At 46.7% G+C, this 22,008-nt stretch overlaps 1 protein-coding gene across 1 annotated transcript; it reads right to left on the bottom strand.

Moving 5' to 3' along the window:
• Nucleotides 1-9,681: 9,681 nt before the first annotated feature.
• Nucleotides 9,682-21,689, bottom strand: LOC112222506 (zyxin-like). Its single transcript, XM_042304999.1, has 8 exons — nt 21,440-21,689; nt 20,604-20,696; nt 15,002-15,598; nt 14,779-14,920; nt 13,444-13,613; nt 13,136-13,314; nt 12,905-13,025; nt 9,682-12,149 (listed from the first exon to the last, which is right to left on the bottom strand). The coding sequence occupies exons 1-8, from the start codon at nt 21,539-21,541 to the stop codon at nt 12,039-12,041; spliced, it is 1,515 nt and encodes a 504-aa protein (XP_042160933.1). The 5' UTR covers nt 21,542-21,689; the 3' UTR covers nt 9,682-12,038.
• Between the last annotated feature and the right edge of the window lie 319 nt (nt 21,690-22,008).

Raw genomic sequence — 22,008 nt, forward strand, 5'->3', positions numbered from 1 at the left:
TTCTATAATCGACATAACCTGAAAGGCCTCTCAGCAAGGAAGAAGCCACTGCTCCAAAACCACCATAAAAAAGCCAGACTACGGTTTGCAACTGCACATGGGGACAATGATCGTACTTTTTGGAGAAATATCCTCTGGTCTGATGAAACAAAAATAGAACTGTTTGGCCATAATGACCATTGTTATGTTTGGAGGAAAAAGGGGGAGGCTTGCAAGCCAAAGAACACCATCCCAACTGTGAAGCACGGGGTGGCAGCATCATGTTGTGGGGGTGCTTTGCTGCAGCAACATCTCAAGACATCAGCCGGGAAGTTAAAGCTTGGTCGCAAATGGGTCTTCCAAATGGACAATGACCCCAAGCATACTTCTAAAGTTGTGGAAAAATGGCTTATGGACAACTAAATCAAGGTATTGGAGTGGCCGTCACAAAGCCCTGACCTCAACCCTATATAACATTTGTGGGCCGAACTGAAAAAGCATGTGCGAGCAAGGAGGCCTACAAACCTGACTCGGTTACACCAGCTCTGTCAGGAGGAATGGGCCAAAATTCACCCAGCTTATTGTGGGGAGCTTGTGGAAGGCTACCCAAAACATTTGATCCAAATTCAACAATTTAAAGGCAATGCTACCAAAAACTAATTGAGTGTATGTAAACTTCTGACCCACTGGGAATGTGATGAAATAAATAAAAGCTGAAATAAATCACTCTCTAATATTATGACATTTCACATTCTTAAAATAAAGTGGTGATCCTAACTGACCTAAGACAGGGAATGTAACTAGGATTAAATGTCAGGAATTGTGAAAAACTGAGTTTAAATATATTTGGTTACAATGTATGTAAACTTCCGACTTCAACTGTACATCCACACACTATTCATACACACATTTTCAACACTGTTTGTGTCTTTGGCACCATCTAAACTGGCAGACACACTCTCCCCTACACTTAATTAAGGTAAGCAGACCAGAACCTCCAAACATAACTAATAGTATCCTTAGTATCCTTATGGATAACAAGGTGCTTGTTACATACTGCAGTTTTAAATAATCCACAGACAATATGGATAGTTTTATCTCAGAACCCAGAAACAAATCTCCCATGCACAGGATGTCACAAGAGACTGGATGGATGTGCCTAATGAATAATCATCTCTCCTGTCAATTGCATTTTGACTTAGTGTTCTGTGCTATTGCCCTCATAAAACACATTAGGTAAAAGGTCATACAAAAAAAACATGCTTTTTACCCCTTGTACCACCATCTTTAAATGCAAGTGAAATGTCATAATGTATTATTTTGGCCACTAGATGGCAGAAATGTATCTGCAAAGTTTTAGACTGATCCAATGAACCATTGCATATATGTTCAAAATGTTGTATCAAGACTGCCCAAATGTGCCTAATTGGTGTATTAATACATTTTCAAGTTTATAATTGTGCACTCTCCTCAAACAATTGCAATGGTATTCTTTCACTGTAATAGCTACAGTAAATAGTACAGTGCAGTTAGATTAACACGATTTTAAGCTTTCTGCCCATATCAGATATGTCTATGTCCTGAGATTTTTTACTTACAACCTCATGCTAATCACATTAGCTTACGTTAGCGCAACCGTCCCGCGCGGGGGGACACCGATCTGTTAAAATCACAGTCTTGTGTGTTCATCAATGGCTCTCTTTGTTCAGTAGGAGATGTTACTGTAGATCTGTAGGTAATCATGTCCCTAAGAGGTGCTGCTGGGGTTTGTTGGGGCAGGAGAGGGTCATAAGGCAGAGGTCAGAGTACCTACAGACAGTTGTAACGATTATCGGTGGAAGAAGGTGAGGACCAAGATGCAGCGTGGTAAGTGTTCATCATTATTTTAATAAACTGAACACTAAATACAACAAGGAACAAAAGAAACGACCGAAACAGGTCCGTCAGGTACAAAACACACTAAACAGAAAATAACTACCCACAAATCATAGTGGGAAAACAGGCTACCAAAGTATGGTTCTCAATCAGAGACAACGATCGACAGCTGCCTCTGATTGGGAACCATACCAGGCCAAACACAGAAATACAGAACCTAGAACAAAAACATAGAATGCCCACCCCAACTCACGCCCTGACCAAACTAAAACAGAGACATCAAAAGGAACTAAGGTCAGGACGTAACAACAGTAATCAGAAAGGAAGGTTCAAACGGCATGAACTCATGGCACGGGTCAGAGTCGCAGTTGATCTGATAGAAGATAATATAGATACAATTATAGGAAGGAAAACCTCCATTAGTAGGACCTTCATATCCATGGTAAAGTGAACCTTTCAGACATCTGCAATTATTGTTCTGCAGTGTTCTGTTATCCTTACCTGAGTGAATGAAGTAAGGAACAGATGAGTGTGAGAGAGGCCTGAGAGAGAGAGGAGTCGCCAGGATACTTCTTCAAACTCTGATTGTAAGCCTAAGACACAGAGAGTAAAGGATAAAGAGGGAGAAATAAGTAGATAAAGCTTTGACAAACATAGTATGTCTCTGATACCAACCAAAACATAGTATGTCTCTGATACCAACCAAAACATAGTATGCCTCTGATACCAACCAAAACATAGTATGCCTCTGATACCAACCAAAACATAGTATGTCTCTGATACCAACCAAAACATAGTATGTCTCTGATACCAACCAAAACATAGTATGTCTCTGATACCAACCAAAACATAGTATGCCTCTGATACCAACCAAAACATAGTATGTCTCTGATACCAACCAAAACATAGTATGCCTCTGATACCAACCAAAACATAGTATGCCTCTGATACCAACCAAAACATAGTATGCCTCTGATACCAACCAAAACATAGTATGCCTCTGATATCAACCAAAACATAGTATGCCTCTGATACCAACCAAAACATAGTATGCCTCTGATACCAACCAAAACATAGTATGCCTCTGATATCAACCAAAACATAGTATGCCTCTGATACCAACCAAAACATAGTATGTCTCTGATACCAACCAAAACATAGTATGTCTCTGATACCAACCAAAACATAGTATGCCTCTGATATCAACCAAAACATAGTATGCCTCTGATATCAACCAAAACATAGTATGCCTCTGATACCAACCAAAACATAGTATGCCTCTGATATCAACCACAACATAGTATGTCTCTGATATCAACCAAAACAACTAAGGTGCTGAAATTGAAATAGCCTAGATACCCTAGAATAGATTTGGAATTCCAAAAACTGACCTGTAGTGCAATCTGCAGAGCAGAGTACTGCACCCACATCTCCTGCTGCTGTGCTGGTGACAGCGAGAACACCCCCCCTCTCATACTCAGGTACTGGGACCACACACACTCTGACAATGGACTAAAGCACAGGGTGAACAGTCAGGGCACACACATGCACCATGTATAAACCCACACGCACGCACACACATAAATAAATGTTCATTAACTGCATTACAATCAGAGAGTAATTAATTAAGACTAATTGCCGTACTATTGGGAGATGGAGAATATCTTTGGCCATCAAAGACCCCAAAACCCTGAAGTTGATGGACCTGACACAAAAACATGCAAATACTCAACAAAACACTTTGAGGAATGAGATTATTTATCTCATTAAGACTACTTGGTTATTCATAGTTTATTATGTGATAGTAAACATATGAGTTTGGGTTACCTGGGATAGGTAGGGTGGATGAGAGACTGGACAAACATCCCCATGGGAAACACTAGCTCATTGATGGAGAGAAATGGAGTGACGGACCAACCGGAGGAGAAGATGGAGAGACAGAGAGGGCAAAAGAGAGAGAGAATGCTCAATTCATATATTAATAACACATATCTACCCAAACCAAATCATATAGACTTTTCATGACAACTGGGCTCTCACACATCATCTCCTTCAGTCTGATAAAAGAGTTTGCTTGATCCCTGATGCTAGAGGGAGAGAGACTGGATGTAGATGGAAAAATATTGTGTTTGTCAATTGTCACCTATTAATAAAATAAATGGGTGAAATTGAACTACCAGTACGTATATAGTACAATGTATCATCATCACTGGTAATATGATTCATTAGTGGTATTGATGATGAAATCCTATATCTTATTGGCAATGTAGACTAGTTCCACTACAATAAAATACTCTTCCTTTGAATACAGTTGGTTGAGTTCAGCTTCACTGAAAATGTTGTTTTTAGTTGAAAGTCTTGGAGTTAGAGACTGAATCTGGGAAAACAGATTGTTCATTTCAAGTGGACAATGAATACACAGTTGTTTTTAAATAAGGATTCCAGTAAATGACATCCACTGTTGACCTTTTACCTTATTCAAAACAGACATGCGAGACTCCTCATCTCTCCACCTGAGATCAGGTAGTTTGGACTTGGAGGAATAGACATTCTGAATCAGCTCCTCTGCCTAGAGGAAACAGCCAATACAATTTCAACACACTTGTAATGTAATATCACATCTATGAAGTAGTTATCTCGTATTTTGTTGCTAAAAATAATATTTCACATTTGAAAATGATTTGTTAAAAATATAGTGTTCAATCAAAAGTTTTTTATAGTCATAATGCATCTTGTCTTCCAAATTTTACTGTTCACTTTAATTCTTTAGTAATGTCAATGCATATTATTGTCCAACAGAAATTCTTTAGTCATGTCAATACATATTATTGTCCAACAGAATTCTTTAGTAATGTCAATGCATATTATTGTCCAACAGAATTCTTTAGTAATGTCAATGCATATTATTGTCCAACAGAATTCTTTAGTCATGTCATCCATGTGAGTATCGAAGACACCTTGAAAGACTTATACATACATAAAAATACGCTGCTCAAAAAAATAAAGGGAACACAAAAATAACACATCCTAGATCTGAATGAATGAAATATTTTTATTAAATACTTTTTTCTTTACATAGTTGAATGTGCTGACAACAAAATCACACAAAAATTATCAATGTAAATCAAATTTATCAACCCATGGAGGTCTGGATTTGGAGTCACACTCAAAATTAAAGTGGAAAACCACACTACAGGCTGACCCAACTTTGATGTAATGTCCTTAAAACAAGTCAAAATGAAGCTCAGTAGTGTGTGTGGCCTCCACGTGCCTGTATGACCTCCCTACAACGCCTGGGCATGCTCCTGATGAGGTGGCGGATGGTCTCCTGAGGGATCTCCTTCCAGACCTGGACTAAAGCATCCGCCAACTCCTGGACAGTCTGTGGTGCAACGTGGCGTTGGTGGATGGAGCGAGACATGATGTCCCAGATGTGCTCAATTGGATTCAGGTCTGGGGAACGGGCGGGCCAGTCCATAGCATCAATGCCTTCCTCTTGCAGGAACTGCTGACACACTCCAGCCACATGAGGTCTAGCATTGTCTTGCATTAGGAGGAACCCAGGGCCAACCGCACCAGCATATGGTCTCACAAGGGGTCTGAGGATCTCATCTCGGTACCTAATGGCAGTCAGGCTACCTCTGGCGAGCACATGGAGGGCTGTGCGGCCCCCCAAAGAAATGCCACCCCACACCATGACTGACCCACCGCCAAACCGGTCATGCTGGAGGATGTTGCAGGCAGCAGAACGTTCTCCACAGCGTCTCCAGACTGTCACATCTGTCACATGTGCTCAGTGTGAACCTGCTTTCATCTGTGAAGAGCACAGGGCGCCAGTGGCGAATTTGCCAATCTTGGTGTTCTCTGGCAAATGCCAAACGTCCTGCACGGTGTTGGGCTGTAAGCACAACCCCCACCTGTGGACGTCGGGCCCTCATACCACCCTCATGGAGTCTGTTTCTGACCATTTGAGCAGACACATGCACATTTGTGGCCTGCTGGAGGTCATTTTGCAGGGCTCTGGCAGTGCTCCTCCTGCTCCTCCTTGCACAAAGGCGGAGGTAGCGGTCCTGCTGCAGGGTTGTTGCCCTCCTACGGCATCCTTCACGTCTCCTGAAGTACTGGCCTGTCTCCTGTTAGCGCCTCCATGCTCTGGACACTACACTGACAGACACAGCAAACCTTCTTGCCACAGCTCGCATTGATGTGCCATCCTGGATGAGCTGCACTACCTGAGCCACTTGTGTGGGTTGTAGACTCCATCTCATGCTACCGCTTAGAGTGCTCAGGAAGGCTATCCAGCTGGGGTAGGGGCTGGGGCTCAGGAAGGCCATCCAGCTGGGGTAGGGACTGGGGCTCAGGAAGGCTATCTAGCTGGGGTAGGGGCTGGGGCTCAGGAAGGCTATCCAGCTGGGGTAGGGGCTTGGGCTCAGGAAGGCTATCCAGCTGGGGTAGGGGCTTGGGCTCAGGAAGGCTATCCAGATGCGGTAGGGGCTGGGTTAGGGGCTTGGGCTCAGGAAGGCTATCCAGCTGGGGTAGGGGCTGGGTTAGGGGCTTGGGCTCAGGAAGGCTATCCAGCTTGGGTAGGGGCTGGGGCTCACTTGACACATGACAATCTTATTATAACCTATATTGTCCTCTATATACATGTAATACCACATTAATAAAAGGAAGACACTCCTCTATACAATTTGAAATGTACAGTATGAGACGCAGGGAATTGAGAGCTTGCTCTAACAAGTAGAAAGTGTTCAGCCTGTGGCAGGCGAACACATTGATTTGACATCACCTAGGATCAGCATAAACTTCATAACATTTCATGATAGGTAAAACCTGCAGACGGTCTTTTAATTGAGGCTCTGCTGGGATTTCTGCCATACTCTGTTGTGTGTCTTGTTCTGTCTGTCTGGGTTTAGCTTGTTGCAGCCAGACATTTCTCCCTCACACGTAGCCTCCAGGCCTCTATCTCTCCCTCCATCAGCCAGCTGTCATCTCAGCTCTCTATCTTCTTTCATCACTCACTGCTCTCCTCCTCCTCCGACATTCTGATAAACAGAGTTGACCTGGCAGCCTACCTCTCTCTCTGCTACATTATCAGGTGGCATTGTGGATTCATTTAGACTGTGACATGCACGTGGGTGTGTTTGATGTGTAGGAGGAATCCTCTTCAATCCACAACCCTAAAATGACTGAGTTTTAACTCAAATGTTTTTATTTTACCTTTATTTAGGCAAGTCAGTTAAGAACAAATTCCTATTTTCAATGACGGCCTAGGAACAGTGGGTTAACTGCCTGTTCAGGGGCAGAATGACAGATTTGTACCTTGTCAGCTCGGGGATTTGAACTTGCTCTAACCACTCTTTTGGAGAGATTGGAAACCCAAATTGGTCTACACGGACAAGTTCTGGTCTGGTTTAGATCTTATCTGTCGGAAAAATATCAGTTTGTCTCTGTAAATGGTTTGTCCTCTGACAAATCAACTGTAAATTTCAGTGTTCCTCAAGGTTCCGTTTTGGGACCACTATTGTTTTCACTATATATTTTACCTCTTGGGGATGTTATTCGAAAACATAATGTTAACTTTCACTGCTATGCGGATGACACACAGCTGTACATTTCAATGAAACATGGTGAAGCCCCAAAATTACCCTTGCTAGAAGCATGTGTTTCAGACATAAGGAAGTGGATGGCTGCAAACTTTCTACTTTTAAACTCGGACAAAACAGAGATGCTTGTTCTAGGTCCCAAGAAACAAAGAGATCTTCTGTTGAATCTGACAATTAATCTTAATGGTTGTACAGTCGTCTCAAATAAAACTGTGAAGGACCTCGGCGTTACTCTGGACCCTGATCTCTCTTTTGAAGAACATATCAAGACCATTTCAAGGACAGCTTTTTTCCATCTACATAACATTGCAAAAATCAGAAACTTTCTGTCCAAAATTGATGCAGAAAAATTAATCCATGCTTTTGTCACTTCTAGGTTAGACTACTGCAATGCTCTACTTTCCGGCTAACCGGATAAAGCACTAAATAAACTTCAGTTGGTGCTAAATACGGCTGCTAGAATCCTGACTAGAACCAAAAAATTTGATCATATTACTCCAGTGCTAGCCTCTCTACACTGGCTTCCTGTCAAAGCAAGGGCTGATTTCAAGGTTTTACTGCTAACCTACAAAGCATTACATGGGCTTGCTCCTACCTATCTCTCTGATTTGGTCCTGCCGTACATACCTACACGTACGCTACGGTCACAAGACGCAGGCCTCCTAATTGTCCCTAGAATTTCTAAGCAAACAGCTGGAGGCAGGGCTTTCTCCTATAGAGCTCCATTTTTATGGAACGGTCTGCCTACCCATGTCAGAGACGCAAACTCGGTCTCAACCTTTAAGTCTTTACTGAAGACTCATCTCTTCAGTGGGTCGTATGATTGAGTGTAGTCTGGCCCAGGAGTGGGAAGGTGAACGGAAAGGCTCTGGAGCAACGAACCGCCCTTGCTGTCTCTGCCTGGCCAGTTCCCCTCTTTCCACTGGGATTCTCTGCCTCTAACCCTATTACAGGGGCTGAGTCACTGGCTTACTGGGGCTCTCTCATGCCGTCCCTGGAAGGGGTGCGTCACCTGAGTGGGTTGATTCACTGATGTGGTCATCCTGTCTGGGTTGGCGCCCCCCTTGGGTTGTGCCATGGCGGAGATCTTTGCGGGCTATACTCAGCCTTGTCTCAGGATGGTAAGTTGGTGGTTGAAGATATCCCTCTAGTGGTGTGGGGGCTGTGCTTTGGCAAAGTGGGTGGGGTTATATCCTTCCTGTTTGGCCCTGTCCGGGTGTGTCCTCGGGTCAGTTTGTTATATCTGGAGTACCTCTCCTGTCCTATTCGGTGTCCTGTGTGAATCTAAGTGTGCGTTCTCTAATTCTCTCTTTCTCTCTCTCTCTCGGAGGACCTGAGCCCTAGGACCATGCCCCAGGACTACCTGACATGATGACTCCTTGCTGTCCCCAGTCCACCTGACCGTGCTGCTGCTCCAGTTTCAACTGACCTGAGCCCTAGGACCATGCCCCAGGACTACCTGACATGATGACTCCTTGCTGTCTCCAGTCCACCTGGCCGTGCTGCTGCTCCAGTTTCAACTGTTCTGCCTTATTATTATACGACCATGCTGGTCATTTATGAACATTTGAACATCTTGGCCATGTTCTGTTATAATCTCCACCCGGCACAGCCAGAAGAGGACTGGCCACCCCACATAGCCTGGTTCCTCTCTAGGTTTCTTCCTAGGTTTTGGCCTTTCTAGGGAGTTTTTCCTAGCCACCGTGCTTCTACACCTGCATTGCTTGCTGTTTGGGGTTTAAGGCTGGGTTTCTGTACAGCACTTTGAGATATCAGCTGATGTACGAAGGGCTATATAAATAAATTTGATTTGATTTAGGCTACCCTGCCGTAATGAGAACATAACGTCCCTAAGCAACAGGTCGGTACAGAGCCAATAAAATCAGCAGAACTCTGAAACACAGAAAAAGTCAAAACATTAAGAGGACACATTGTCCTCTCGATGCAGGGTAACAAACATTTTCTCAAATGAAAAAACCGCCGTCTACCCGCGTCACTATCAGTGCAGCAGAGGGTCTGGTATGAATTGATAGAGAGAGCGAGGGTGTCCTAGAGGTCATCTGGCAATGGACACATCACTGATAGCATAGTGGAAGACACATCACATGGAGGAAGAGAGAGATACTGTATTTGATGTGAGAGAATGAGGACAATACTGAATACTTCCAGAAATAAAGACACTAAATTATTGCAAATGCCAAACAGGCACAATAAAACCACATAGCATTTAGGCAATTAGCAGTTTTATTTTGAGTACAGTAAAATTAAAGAAGAAAAAGAATGACATGTACTGGTAATTAAATGTTGGCATGTTTGGAACCGTAAACATACACACAAATATAAGAAGAATTTATAAAACCTATATCAAAAGAACAAGGCAATCATCATTAAATAAATGAGCAAAGTGGTGTTTTTGAAGGCATCATCACACACCAATGGTCTGACAGAAGACAAAGGCATGGTCACAAGGGTGGAATCATGTGTGCAAATAAAAAAAGGAAAACAACTGAGAATACTAGAGATGATACCGACGACCCAGATAACATGCATATGGAGTCGTATTTGGCCATATGGTTTAGGATGTTAGTTTGGTCATTAGGGTTGTGTTGCTATGCCAGACTGAGGATTGTATAAGGATGGGTGTTTGGTGCCAAACCAGTCTGAACAGGAGAGAGAGGAATACTAGGGTGGAAATGGCAACTCACAAAGTTTCACAGAAAAAATCACAGAAAATAAGTACTTATCAATGAAATACAGTATGGTAAGATTACAAGCAGAGTAAATATAACTGATATCGAGACATAAAAGAACACTAAGCGGAATAATGGAAACAGTGGTAGTCATTGGAGTATTATGAGAAAGGAAGAGGAACAATATACTGTGTAAAGCACACAAAATATGATTAAAACTTGAAGTCAATTCCACAAAAACAAAGGCAGTGAATTTAAAGTGTGATGCATTTGAGTGACGTGTTACCATCACCTTGAACTGTATTGGTTTGATCTACATGCTACTGCTAGTCAATGACCTACTACACTCTACTGGAAAACAGACTGGCCATTTGATCTGTTGCATGTTTATAATACTTAAAACCCTGATTCAGAATCAGTTTTTTTATGTTATTCAGAGAGCTGCAAATGCCCAAAATACTAAGCATTTGTAAATGCAGGTGTATAGTGCAAAAATCCATGAGTTTACCTTTAGGTGAATTGAATTAATGAGAGGTAATATCTCCATGTTAATCATTAGATATCTTAACTCACCTGCACACTAGATAAGTATCCATTCAAGAGCGCTTCATTGAGGATGATAGGATTATACTGTAGGTCCTGGAAGTTGCCCCTGACTACTGATGCAGGATCCGATGTTTTCCTCCATCCCCTTTAAATTAAGATTAGGGATAGGGTAGGGTAATCTGATCCTAGCGGTTAAGAGCAACTTCTGCCTGTAGCGTAGGTTCTGTTCTAAGCCATGTGGTCCTCTTTAAACTACAGCACTCTATTTAACATGAGGAGATCATAGGAATGGAATCTGTGCTGCGCTAACTTTTGACCTTTGTTCTAGGTAGTGTCTCTAATCATGATCTTAAATCTTCTATTCTTTTGACAAAGAAATAAATGGTAATTTTGATTGTATTGTACCCTCAATCTGTGTTTGACAAACTGGTGAGAGTAACTGACAGTGATCTGTAGCTATGCATGCCTATAAAGCAACAAACGCACACAACAAAAACAAACGAGCGACATTCACCTATTTTTGTTCGTTTTTTTGCACTGTTTTTAGCCCATGAGGAACTACATTTCCCACAGCACACTGCTCTGCTACGTCATGTCTGATGGGATATGTAGTTCTGTAGAAAGCACTCTCTAAAGGCAGTTAAGCAACTTGTATGTTTGCAGGCACTACAACTCCCAAAGTGCTTCAGGTGCCACCAGCCCACCAGAGCTCAGCCCTATGGGAGGTGCAGGGGAACATGAATTAGTCCACCTTAAACTTTTGTTCAACTCCTCGTGCACTGGGGTCAGGGAGTTACACTAAACTACTGTTACTATGTCTCAAATACTCTGAAATACTTCCACTCTTTTCCTTCTGTACCACTGAAAAGTGAAAGACAAATCAAAGTTGTATGGCTGAAACCTTCTCAACATGTTTTCCAATCAGTGGAGAGAGAAGAGGAGAGGAAGCCATCTTTGACTGTTGGGACACAGCCCATGACTAAGCTATACTTGTGCAAGACATGCTGGGAATTTTAGCGTAAACAAAAAATGGCCTTGATAAGACTGGCATTAATACAAGGGGAGAAGGCAGGGAGAGGAGGAGGAAGTCTATCTCAGTGCAGTACATTATCTCTGGACTGAGAGAGGGAATAAGCAGAAAGAGGAGAGACATAACGACAACTGCATGCAAACATACTCGCTTTCACTCATGAACTCTCACTCACACACACACACACACACACACACACACACACACACACAAGTAAAGCCCTGTTGCAAAGACAGAACGGTGGAAGCTGAATGGATCCTGTGCCTTGGATTTGGTTCAAAGTTCGACTTGAATAACAGATGTGTCCACCAATCACTGCATAGCCTTGGCCCGCTGGGTGTGGCACTTCATGCACAGGATCCTGCCGTCCAATGGGTAGCAGCCGTCTGCGTCCGCCTCTATGGAGAGGGGGCGGGAACAATCCTGCAACCAGGAAGAGAGACTTCAGGATGTGCAGAAGGTCACTGGAACACAATTACATCCAAAACACTCGGGGGACACCATTCAAACTGTTTCGACATTTAACCAGCTCTTTATAATACATCTTCAGGAGTTACATCTGGCACAAGATGTAGCAGGTCTGTTGTCCTTACCTCACAGCGGTAGTACTTTAGATGTAGCAGGTCTGTTGTCCTTACCTCACAGCGGTAGCACTTTAGATGTAGCAGGTCTGTTGTCCTTACCTCACAGCGGTAGCACTTTAGATGTAGCAGGTCTGATGTCCTTACCTCACAGCGGTAGTACTTTAGATGTAGCAGGTCTGTTGTCCTTACCTCACAGCGGTAGTACTTTAGATGTAGCAGGTCTGTTGTCCTTACCTCACAGCGGTAGTACTTTAGATGTAGCAGGTCTGTTGTCCTTACCTCACAGCGGTAGTACTTTAGATATAGCAGGTCTGTTGTCCTTACCTCACAGCGGTAGTACTTTAGATGTAGCAGGTCTGATGTCCTTACCTCACAGCGGTAGCACTTTAGATGTAGCAGGTCTGTTGTCCTTACCTCACAGCGGTAGTACTTTAGATATAGCAGGTCTGATGTCCTTACCTCACAGCGGTAGCACTTTAGATGTAGCAGGTCTGTTGTCCTTACCTCACAGTGGTAGTACTTTAGATATAGCAGGTCTGATGTCCTTACCTCACAGCGGTAGCACTTTAGATGTAGCAGGTCTGATGTCCTTACCTCACAGCGGTAGCACTTGAGGTGGAAGTTCTTGTCGAGGGCCACGACTCTGACGGTCTCTTGACTGCCGGCGTCAGGAACTATGGGCTCATTACAGCTCACACACAGGGGAGAGAAACGCCTACAGGCAGGGGGACAGAGAGGACATTAGACCTGTAACACACACAGACACACAGAGAGGACAATACCTGAGAGCGATAGAGAGAAAGACAAGGAGATGAGAGGCCGTACCTGTGGTAGTCTGGGACACAGTATGGGTTGTTGTTGTCGTCGGTGATGAAGGGCGCCCCCTCCAGGCTGCAGGCGCAGGTGCAGCAGCGGAAACAATGGGCATGGAAACACTGGCCCACCGCCTTCAACACACGGTCTGTAATACGCTCCCCACACCGAGAACACACCGCCAGAGAACTCTGTAGAGACACACAGACAGGAGGGTGGGAGAGAGAGCAAACACGTTACATGTCTTTGTGTGTGAGAGAGTGAATTAATTACTGTAAGCTGTTTGTGCATGTAATTACTGTGCGTGTGCGTGTACTCACAGTGTAGCAGTCGTCACACTGTGGCGTCCCGTCCTTGTCGTAGAACTGCATGCCCTGCAGGGGGCGATGGCAGCTCATACAGCAGAAACAGTCAGAGTGGAAGAGTTTGTTCATGGCTCTCACTGCAGGCTGGGAACGAGACAGAGCCTCACCACACTTACCACATACCTCTGAAAGAGAGAGAGATGGGGAGAGAGATGGGGAGAGAGAGCGATGGAGAGAGAGAGCGATGAGAGAGAGAGATCGAGCGATGAGAGACAGAGAGCGATCGATGGAGAGATCGATGGAGAGAGAGAGCGACGGAGAGAGAGAGAGAGCGCGACGGAGAGAAAGAGAGAGCGACGGAGAGAGAGAGAGCGACGGAGAGAGAGAGCGACGGAGAGAGAGAGAGCGACGGAGAGAGAGAGAGCGACGGAGAGAGAGAGAGCGACGGAGAGAGAGAGAGCGACGGAGAGAGAGAGAGCGACAGAGAGAGAGAGAGCGACGGAGAGAGAGAGAGCGACGGAGAGAGAGAGCGACGGAGAGAGAGAGAGCGATGGAGAGAGAGAAGGGGAGAGGACGAAGAGAGAGGGGATAAGAGTTGGTTGATGCTGACAGAGGCAGAGCCCAGCCAGTCCTATTCCACACAGTCATTAAGTCATTACCACAGACACACTGGTCTAGCACCAATGAGAGGGAGGAGGGAGGAGGCTCCTTACTGCCTAATTACACTGATCAATCATTTTGATGAAAGGTCAATTAGCACCCCAGCCCAGCCCATAAGCACCCCAGCCCAGACCAATAAGCACCCCAGCCCAGCCCATCAAAACCCCAGCCCATCAGCACCCCAGCCCATCAGCACCCCAGCCCATCAGCACCTCAGCCCAGCCCATGAGCACCCCAGCCCAGCCCATCAGCACCCCAGCCCAGCCCATCAGCACCCCAGCCCAGACTATTAAAACTACAACCCAGACCATCAGAACCAATAGCATACTGAGAAAGAGTGTTGTCAGGCAGGAACTGGACAAGATAATGACACTCTGATAATAGTGTTCATTCTGATACATTGGGTATGGTAGTATGAAACAATGAACTAGTGTAGGTGCTGAACGGAGGGTGTGTGTGTGTACCTGTAGGTGCTGAACGGAGGGTGTGTGTGTGTACCTGTAGGTGCTGAACGGAGGGTGTGTATGTGTACCTGTAGGTGCTGAGGTGATGAGCGGAGGGTGTGTGTGTGTACCTGTAGGTGCTGAGGTGATGACGGGAGGGTGTGTGTGTACCTGTAGGTGCTGAACGGAGGGTGTGTATGTGTACCTGTAGGTGCTGAGGTGATGAGCGGAGGGTGTGTGTGTGTACCTGTAGGTGCTGAGGTGATGACGGGAGCGTGTGTGTCCATGTCTTTGATGAATGCATTGGTCATTCTCTCCAGCTCCTCCACCTCCCTCATGGAGAGAGGAACACCTCCACCTGGGACAGAGACAGGCCCAGGAGGCGAGGGCTGGGGCACAGAAAACACACATTTAACAGGGGGAGTACTAAACACACACACACACTCACCCCAAAGGGTCTTCTAACATACCTTTGATGAAGGGGGAGATTTCATTGGCTGGCTATAAGAAGAGGGTGGTGATGTCATCGCTTTGGGCTGAGGAGGGGGCACGGGGGCAGGAGGGGGCGGGCTCACAGTCATCTGAGAGTCAATGGAAGAGGGCTTTGAATGATTGAAGGCTGGGGGAGCCACTTTGTTGGCCGGTGGGGCGGGAGGAGCGGCAGGAGGAGCGGCAGGAGGAGCGGCAGGAGGAGCGGCAGGAGGAGGAGGGAAGGAGCTGGCTACAGGGGAAGGTTTAGGAGCAACACCAAATGGAGCCGGGGCGTGGTTCTGGTTCTTCAGCCCCACAGGAGGCACGGACGTCCCCGTTTTCATGCCCCCAAAAGCCTTAGAAGCCCCGACTGGTGCCTTAGCAAATGGCTGTGGGGCAGGAGCTGGGGCAGATGTAGGGTTATTGGCTTGTCGGTGTGTCGTCCGGAGTTTGAGCTCCTCGGCCCAGGGAGCGGGAGGGGGCTTGTCTCCCATCTCTGGAGGGGGGAGGAAGGAGAGGCTGGGCTTGGGAGCAGTGGGGGGAGGACCTGCAGGCTTGGGGGCAGGAGGAGGAGGAGCTGAGTACTGACTGGGCAACTGGGGAGACAAGATCAGACAAGAAAACATTACAGGCTGTATGTTTTGAAGAGTTGAAGAGAACTATGAGACAACAAACAACTACAAGCTGTTGTATGGAACTCAAATCTACTTTTAGACTAAAAGCATTAGGAACTGAGTGCCCCTTCAGCTATTTTGGAAGTTTCCAGGTGAAAATACAATGTTCTATACAGTACTATTTGAAACATTCTAAACAATCCACCCTCCTTAACAAGACGGCTGTGTTTTTAGGAACGGTGAAAATGGCTATTAGCATCATTCAAGTACAGAATTAAAAAACACAAAAAGTTTGCAGTTAGCGATTTTCAATCGTATCAAATGTTCAACTTCCACAAAGCACAGGCTCTGAGTCATACAGAGGAACTTGAGCTCATCAAGTGTCTCTGACATTTTTATCAAGAGCTTGTGCCAACATTTCTCTGTTCTGATCCAGTTCCTCCCAGGAGGATAAAAACACTCTCCATTTATGGCTGTTTCCCCAGACCGCTGGCTTGGCCCCACACACACAGGCCTGATCACAATGGAGTATGCATTGTGTACCACGTCTCTCTCTCTCTCTCTCTCGGTCTTGCTTGGTCCCTCTTTCTATTTGCATCGCCATCTTTCTTTATATACATCATTCAGTGTAAGTTTCTCTGCATCACTCACTTCCTCTGTTTGTCTGTCTGTGTACAGTAACGAACAGCTTACTCATCCTAGAGCCACCAGCCTGAACAGACACAAAACAGCCTGGCATCTGGCCAAACGGTTTCTCCTGACCTGCTCTCTCTCCCCCTCTTTCTCTCAACTTTGGAGACCCCTTTATTCAAACTTCTGAGTCAACGTCTCCTCTTTTTTTCTTTTGATCATTTATTCCCCCTCCCCACTCCTCCATTTATTCCCCCTCCCCACTCCTCCATTTATCCCCCTCCCCACGCCTACATTTATTCCCCCTCCCCACGCCTACATTTATTCCCCCTCCCCACGCCTACATTTATCCCCCTCCTACATTTATTCCCCCTCCCCACGCCTACATTTATTCCCCCTCCCCACGCCTACATTTATTCCCCCTCCCCACGCCTACATTTATTCCCCCTCCCCACGCCTACATTTATTCCCCCTCCCCACGCCTACATTTATTCCCCTCCCCCACGCCTACATTTATTCCCCCTCCCCACGCCTACATTTATCCCCCTCCTACATTTATTCCCCCTCCCCACGCCTACATTTATTCCCCCTCCCCACGCCTACATTTATTCCCCCTCCCCACGCCTACATTTATTCCCCCTCCCCACGCCTACATTTATTCCCCCTCCCCACGCCTACATTTATTCCCCCTCCCCACGCCTACATTTATTCCCCCTCCCCACGCCTACATTTATTCCCCTCCCCACTCCTCCATGTATTCTCCAAGATTTATTCCCCCTCCCCACGCCTAAATTTATTCCCCTCCCCACACCTACATTTATTCCCCCTCCCCCACGCCTACATTTATTCCCCCTCCCCCACGCCTACATTTATTCCCCCTCCCCCACGCCTACATTTATTCCCCCTCCCCACGCCTACATTTATTCCCCCTCCCCACGCCTACATTTATTCCCCCTCCCCACGCCTACATTTATTCCCCCTCCCCACGCCTACATTTATTCCCCCTCCCCACGCCTACATTTATTCCCCTCCCCACTCCTCCATGTATTCTCCTAGATTTATTCCCCCTCCCCACGCCTACATTTATTCCCCTCCCCCACACCTACATTTATTCCCCCTCCCCCACGCCTACATTTATTCCCCCTCCCCCACGCCTACATTTATTCCCCCTCCCCCACGCCTAAATTTATTCCCCCTCCCCACGCCTACATTTATTCCCCCTCCCCACGCCTACATTTATTCCCCCTCCCCACGCCTACATTTATTCCCCCTCCCCACGCCTACATTTATTCCCCCTCCCCCACGCCTACATTTATTCCCCTCCCCCACGCCTACATTTATTCCCCCTCCCCACGCCTACATTTATTCCCCTCCCCACGCCTACATTTATTCCCCCTCCCCCACGCCTACATTTATTCCCCTCCCCCACGCCTACATTTATTCCCCCTCCCCACGCCTACATTTATTCCCCTCCCCACTCCTCCATGTATTCTCCTACATTTATTCCCCCTCCCCCACTCCTACATTTATTCCCCCTCCCCCACGACTACATTTATTCCCCCTCCCCCACGCCTACATTTATTCCCCCTCCCCCACGCCTACATTTATTCCCCCTCCCCCACGCCTACATTTATTCCCCCTCCCCCACGCCTACATTTATTCCCCCTCCCCCACGCCTACATTTATTCCCCCTCCCCCATGCCTACATTTATTCCCCCTCCCCACGCCTACATTTATTCCCCCTCCCCACGCCTACATTTATTCCCCCTCCCCACGCCTACATTTATTCCCCTCCCCACTCCTCCATGTATTCGCCTACATTTATTCCCCTCCCCCACGCCTACATTTATTCCCCCTCCCCCACGCCTACATTTATTCCCCCCCCCCACGCCTACATTTATTCCCCCTCCCCCACACCTACATTTATTCCCCCCCCGCACGCCTACATTTATTCCCCCTCCCCACGTCTACATTTATTCCCCCTCCCCACGCCTACATTTATTCCCCCTCCCCACGCCTACATTTATTCCCTCCCCACTCCTCCATGTATTCGCCTACATTTATTCCCCTCCCCCACGCCTACATTTATTCCCCCTCCCCCACGCCTACATTTATTCCCCCTCCCCCACGCCTACATTTATTCCCCCTCCCCCACGCCTACATTTATTCCCCCCCCCCCACACCTACATTTATTCCCCCTCCCCCACACCTACATTTATTCCCCCCCCGCACGCCTACATTTATTCCCCCTCCCCCACGTCTACATTTATTCCCCCTCCCCACGCCTACATTTATTCCCCCTCCCCACGCCTACATTTATTCCCCTCCCCACTCCTCCATGTATTCGCCTACATTTATTCCCTCCCCCACGCCTACATTTATTCCCCCTCCCCCACGCCTACATTTATTCCCCCTCCCCACGCCTACATTTATTCCCCCTCCCCCACGCCTACATTTATTCCCCCTCCCCCACACCTACATTTATTCCCCCTCCCCCACACCTACATTTATTCCCCCCGCACGCCTACATTTATTCCCCCTCCCCCCACGTCTACATTTATTCCCCCTCCCCACGCCTACATTTATTCCCCCTCCCCACGCCTACATTTATTCCCCTCCACACTCCTCCATGTATTCGCCTACATTTATTCCCCTCCCCCACGCCTACATTTATTCCCCCTCCCCCACGCCTACATTTATTCCCCCTCCCCCACGCCTACATTTATTCCCCCTCCCCCACACCTACATTTATTCCCCCTCCCCCACACCTACATTTATTCCCCCTCCCCCACGCCTACATTTATTCCCCCCCCGCACGCCTACATTTATTCCCCCTCCCCCACGTCTACATTTATTCCCCCTCCCCCACGCCTACATTTATTCCCCCTCCCCACGCCTACATTTATTCCCCTCCCCACGCCTACATTTATTCCCCCTCCCCACGCCTACATTTATTCCCCCTCCCCACGCCTACATTTATTCCCCCTCCCCACGCCTACATTTATTCCCCTCCCCACTCCTCCATGCATTCCTACATTTATTCCCCTCCCCACTCCTACATTTATTCCCCTCCCCACATTTATTCCCCTCCCCACTCCTACATGTATTCCCCCTCCCCACGCCTACATTTATTCCCCCTCCCCACGCCTACATTTATTCTCCTACATTTATTCCCCTCCCCACTCCTACATTTATTCCCCCTCCCCACGCCTACATTTAGTCCCCCTCCCCACGCCTACATTTATTCCCCCTCCCCACGCCTACATTTATTCCCCTCCCCACGCCTACATTTCTTCCCCTCCCCACGCCTACATTTCTTCCCCTCCTCGATCCTACATTTACTTCCCTCCCCATCTTATCTTTATTTCCCTCCATCTTCTCAGTCCCAAGTACTTCCTACTCTCTCTGTGTAATGCTGTGTCTACTGCAGTCTTCTGTTACATTCAGTTTTCCCTGTTGGTTTACTGACGTTGTGTGCTTCTACGACGCTCTACAGTATACGACGCTCTACAGTATACGACGCTCTACAGTATACGACGCTCTACAGTATACGACGCTCTACAGTATACGACGCTCTACAGTATACGACGCTCTACAGTATACGACGCTCTACAGTATACGACGCTCTACAGTCTACGACGCTCTACAGTATACGACGCTCTACAGTCTACGACGCTCTACAGTATACGACGCTCTACAGTATACGACGCTCTACAGTCTACGACGCTCTACAGTATACGACGCTCTACAGTATACGACGCTCTACAGTATACGACGCTCTACAGTCTACGACGCTCTACAGTATACGACGCTCTACAGTATACGACGCTCTACAGTCTACGACGCTCTACAGTATACGACGCTCTACAGTATACGACGCTCTACAGTCTACGACGCTCTACAGTATACGACGCTCTACAGTCTACGACGCTCTACAGTATACGACGCTCTACAGTATACGACGCTCTACAGTATACGACGCTCTACAGTATACGACGCTCTACAGTATACGACGCTCTACAGTATACGACGCTCTACAGTCTACGACGCTCTACAGTATACGACGCTCTACAGTATACGACGCTCTACAGTCTACGACGCTCTACAGTATACGACGCTCTACAGTCTACGACGCTCTACAGTATACGACGCTCTACAGTATACGACGCTCTACAGTCTACGACGCTCTACAGTATACGACGCTCTACAGTATACGACGCTCTACAGTATACGACGCTCTACAGTATACGACGCTCTACAGTATACGACGCTCTACAGTATATGACGCTCTACAGTATACGACGCTCTACAGTATACGACGCTCTACAGTATACAAAATTCTTGTCCTTCTCTGTACCTTGGGGTTGAAGGGTCCTCTGGTCTCCATCTCAGACAGCAGGTCAGTCAGAGAGCCCAGCTGTTTGTCAAAACTAGTCTGCTTTTCCAGACGCTGTGGGAGTGAGAAAGAAGGGGGGGAGGGAGAGAGGGGAGGGGAAATGGACAGACACACAGAGTGAGGGATTGTGAAAGAGTGAGAAATAATGGGAGAGTTAGAGAGAGAGGATGATTGTTTATTAACAGGCTGAATCTTAACTTGAAATATGTAGCAAACTCCAACTGCCACCTAAATCATACACTTGTGTCAATGGGGAATGTGCACAGAAGTGTACTGATAGAACAGAATGTAACTGATTTGCATGGATCAGAACTTAAGCACTCACATCACGTTAGGCAATAGACTTCCACATCTGTTTACTGGGGACATCCACCATGGTAGTAGATGTGTGGATGAGAGTTCTGGCCGTCATCCAACACAACTACACCAATACAATGACAAGTGCTTTGGGACTTTATGGAAAGTCCTATATTTAAGCAATAAGGCACGAGGGGGTGTGGTATATGGCCAATATACCACGGCCAAGGGATGTTCTTTCGCACGACACAACGCGGAGTGCCCGGACACAGCCCATAGTCGTGGTTTATTGGCCTTATATCACAAACCCCCGAGGTGCCTTATTGCTATTATAAACTGGTTACCAATGTAATTAGAGTAGTAAAAATAAATGTTCTGTCATACCCGTTGTATATGGTCTGATATACCACAGCTGTCAGCCAATCAGCATTCAGGGCTCAAACCACCCAGTTTATAATACAAAACGTATTCCATTCTTATGATTAATGACCCAGACTCACCTGAGAGTTCTCCCCAGCACTGGGGACACTGCTGGGACCAGAGACTGGGAGAGGGGAGGGGGTGGTGGAGGAGGGGGAGACGGGGAACGGGGAGACAGGCATTCTCCTCAGGCGGGGGGGGGGGAGGGGCAGGTCATCCACTGCGGGAGGGGGAGGGAAGGCAGGGGAGGGGCATCAGAGGCTGGAGGTGTGGTTGCACAATTGGGGGAGGGGCTGGCAGCTCATCGTCCATTGGAGGAGGGGGGGGAAGTCTAATAGAAATGGGGAGAGGTGATTGATTAAAACAAAGCCATGGCAATCAAATGGTTTCTAAACGTTCTATAATTAATTGAAATCCTGTCATCTATTCACTGCACCCACCCAGACATTCATTCAAGGGAACAAAATGACAAATACAGTTTCTACACACAGAGACAGTGAAATGTTACTGTCAAGAAAATAGGTGGTTAAGTAGAAAACAATGGCTTAATTGCCAGAATCTCGCAGTATCCCTTTAAATGCAGTGATTAGAGTTTGTGAGAAACAGGAAGGGTGAGTTTCATTGATGGGATGCTTAAACATGCTTAATA

The sequence above is a fragment of the Oncorhynchus tshawytscha genome, linkage group LG23 (genome assembly GCF_018296145.1).
Source record: "Oncorhynchus tshawytscha isolate Ot180627B linkage group LG23, Otsh_v2.0, whole genome shotgun sequence".
In the NCBI taxonomy this organism is placed as follows: Eukaryota; Metazoa; Chordata; class Actinopteri; order Salmoniformes; family Salmonidae; genus Oncorhynchus; species Oncorhynchus tshawytscha.

Coding starts and splice junctions, on each gene's coding strand:
- LOC112222506 (XM_042304999.1), bottom strand. CDS start 21,541: ATGCCTGTCTCCCCGTTCCCCGTCTCCCCCTCCTCCACCACCCCCTCC. Junction 20,697..21,439: donor GTGCTGGGGAGAACTCTCAG/GTGAGTCTGGGT, acceptor TCACTCCCACAG/CGTCTGGAAAAGCAGACTAG. Junction 15,599..20,603: donor GAGGACCCTTCAACCCCAAG/GTACAGAGAAGG, acceptor TTGTCTCCCCAG/TTGCCCAGTCAGTACTCAGC.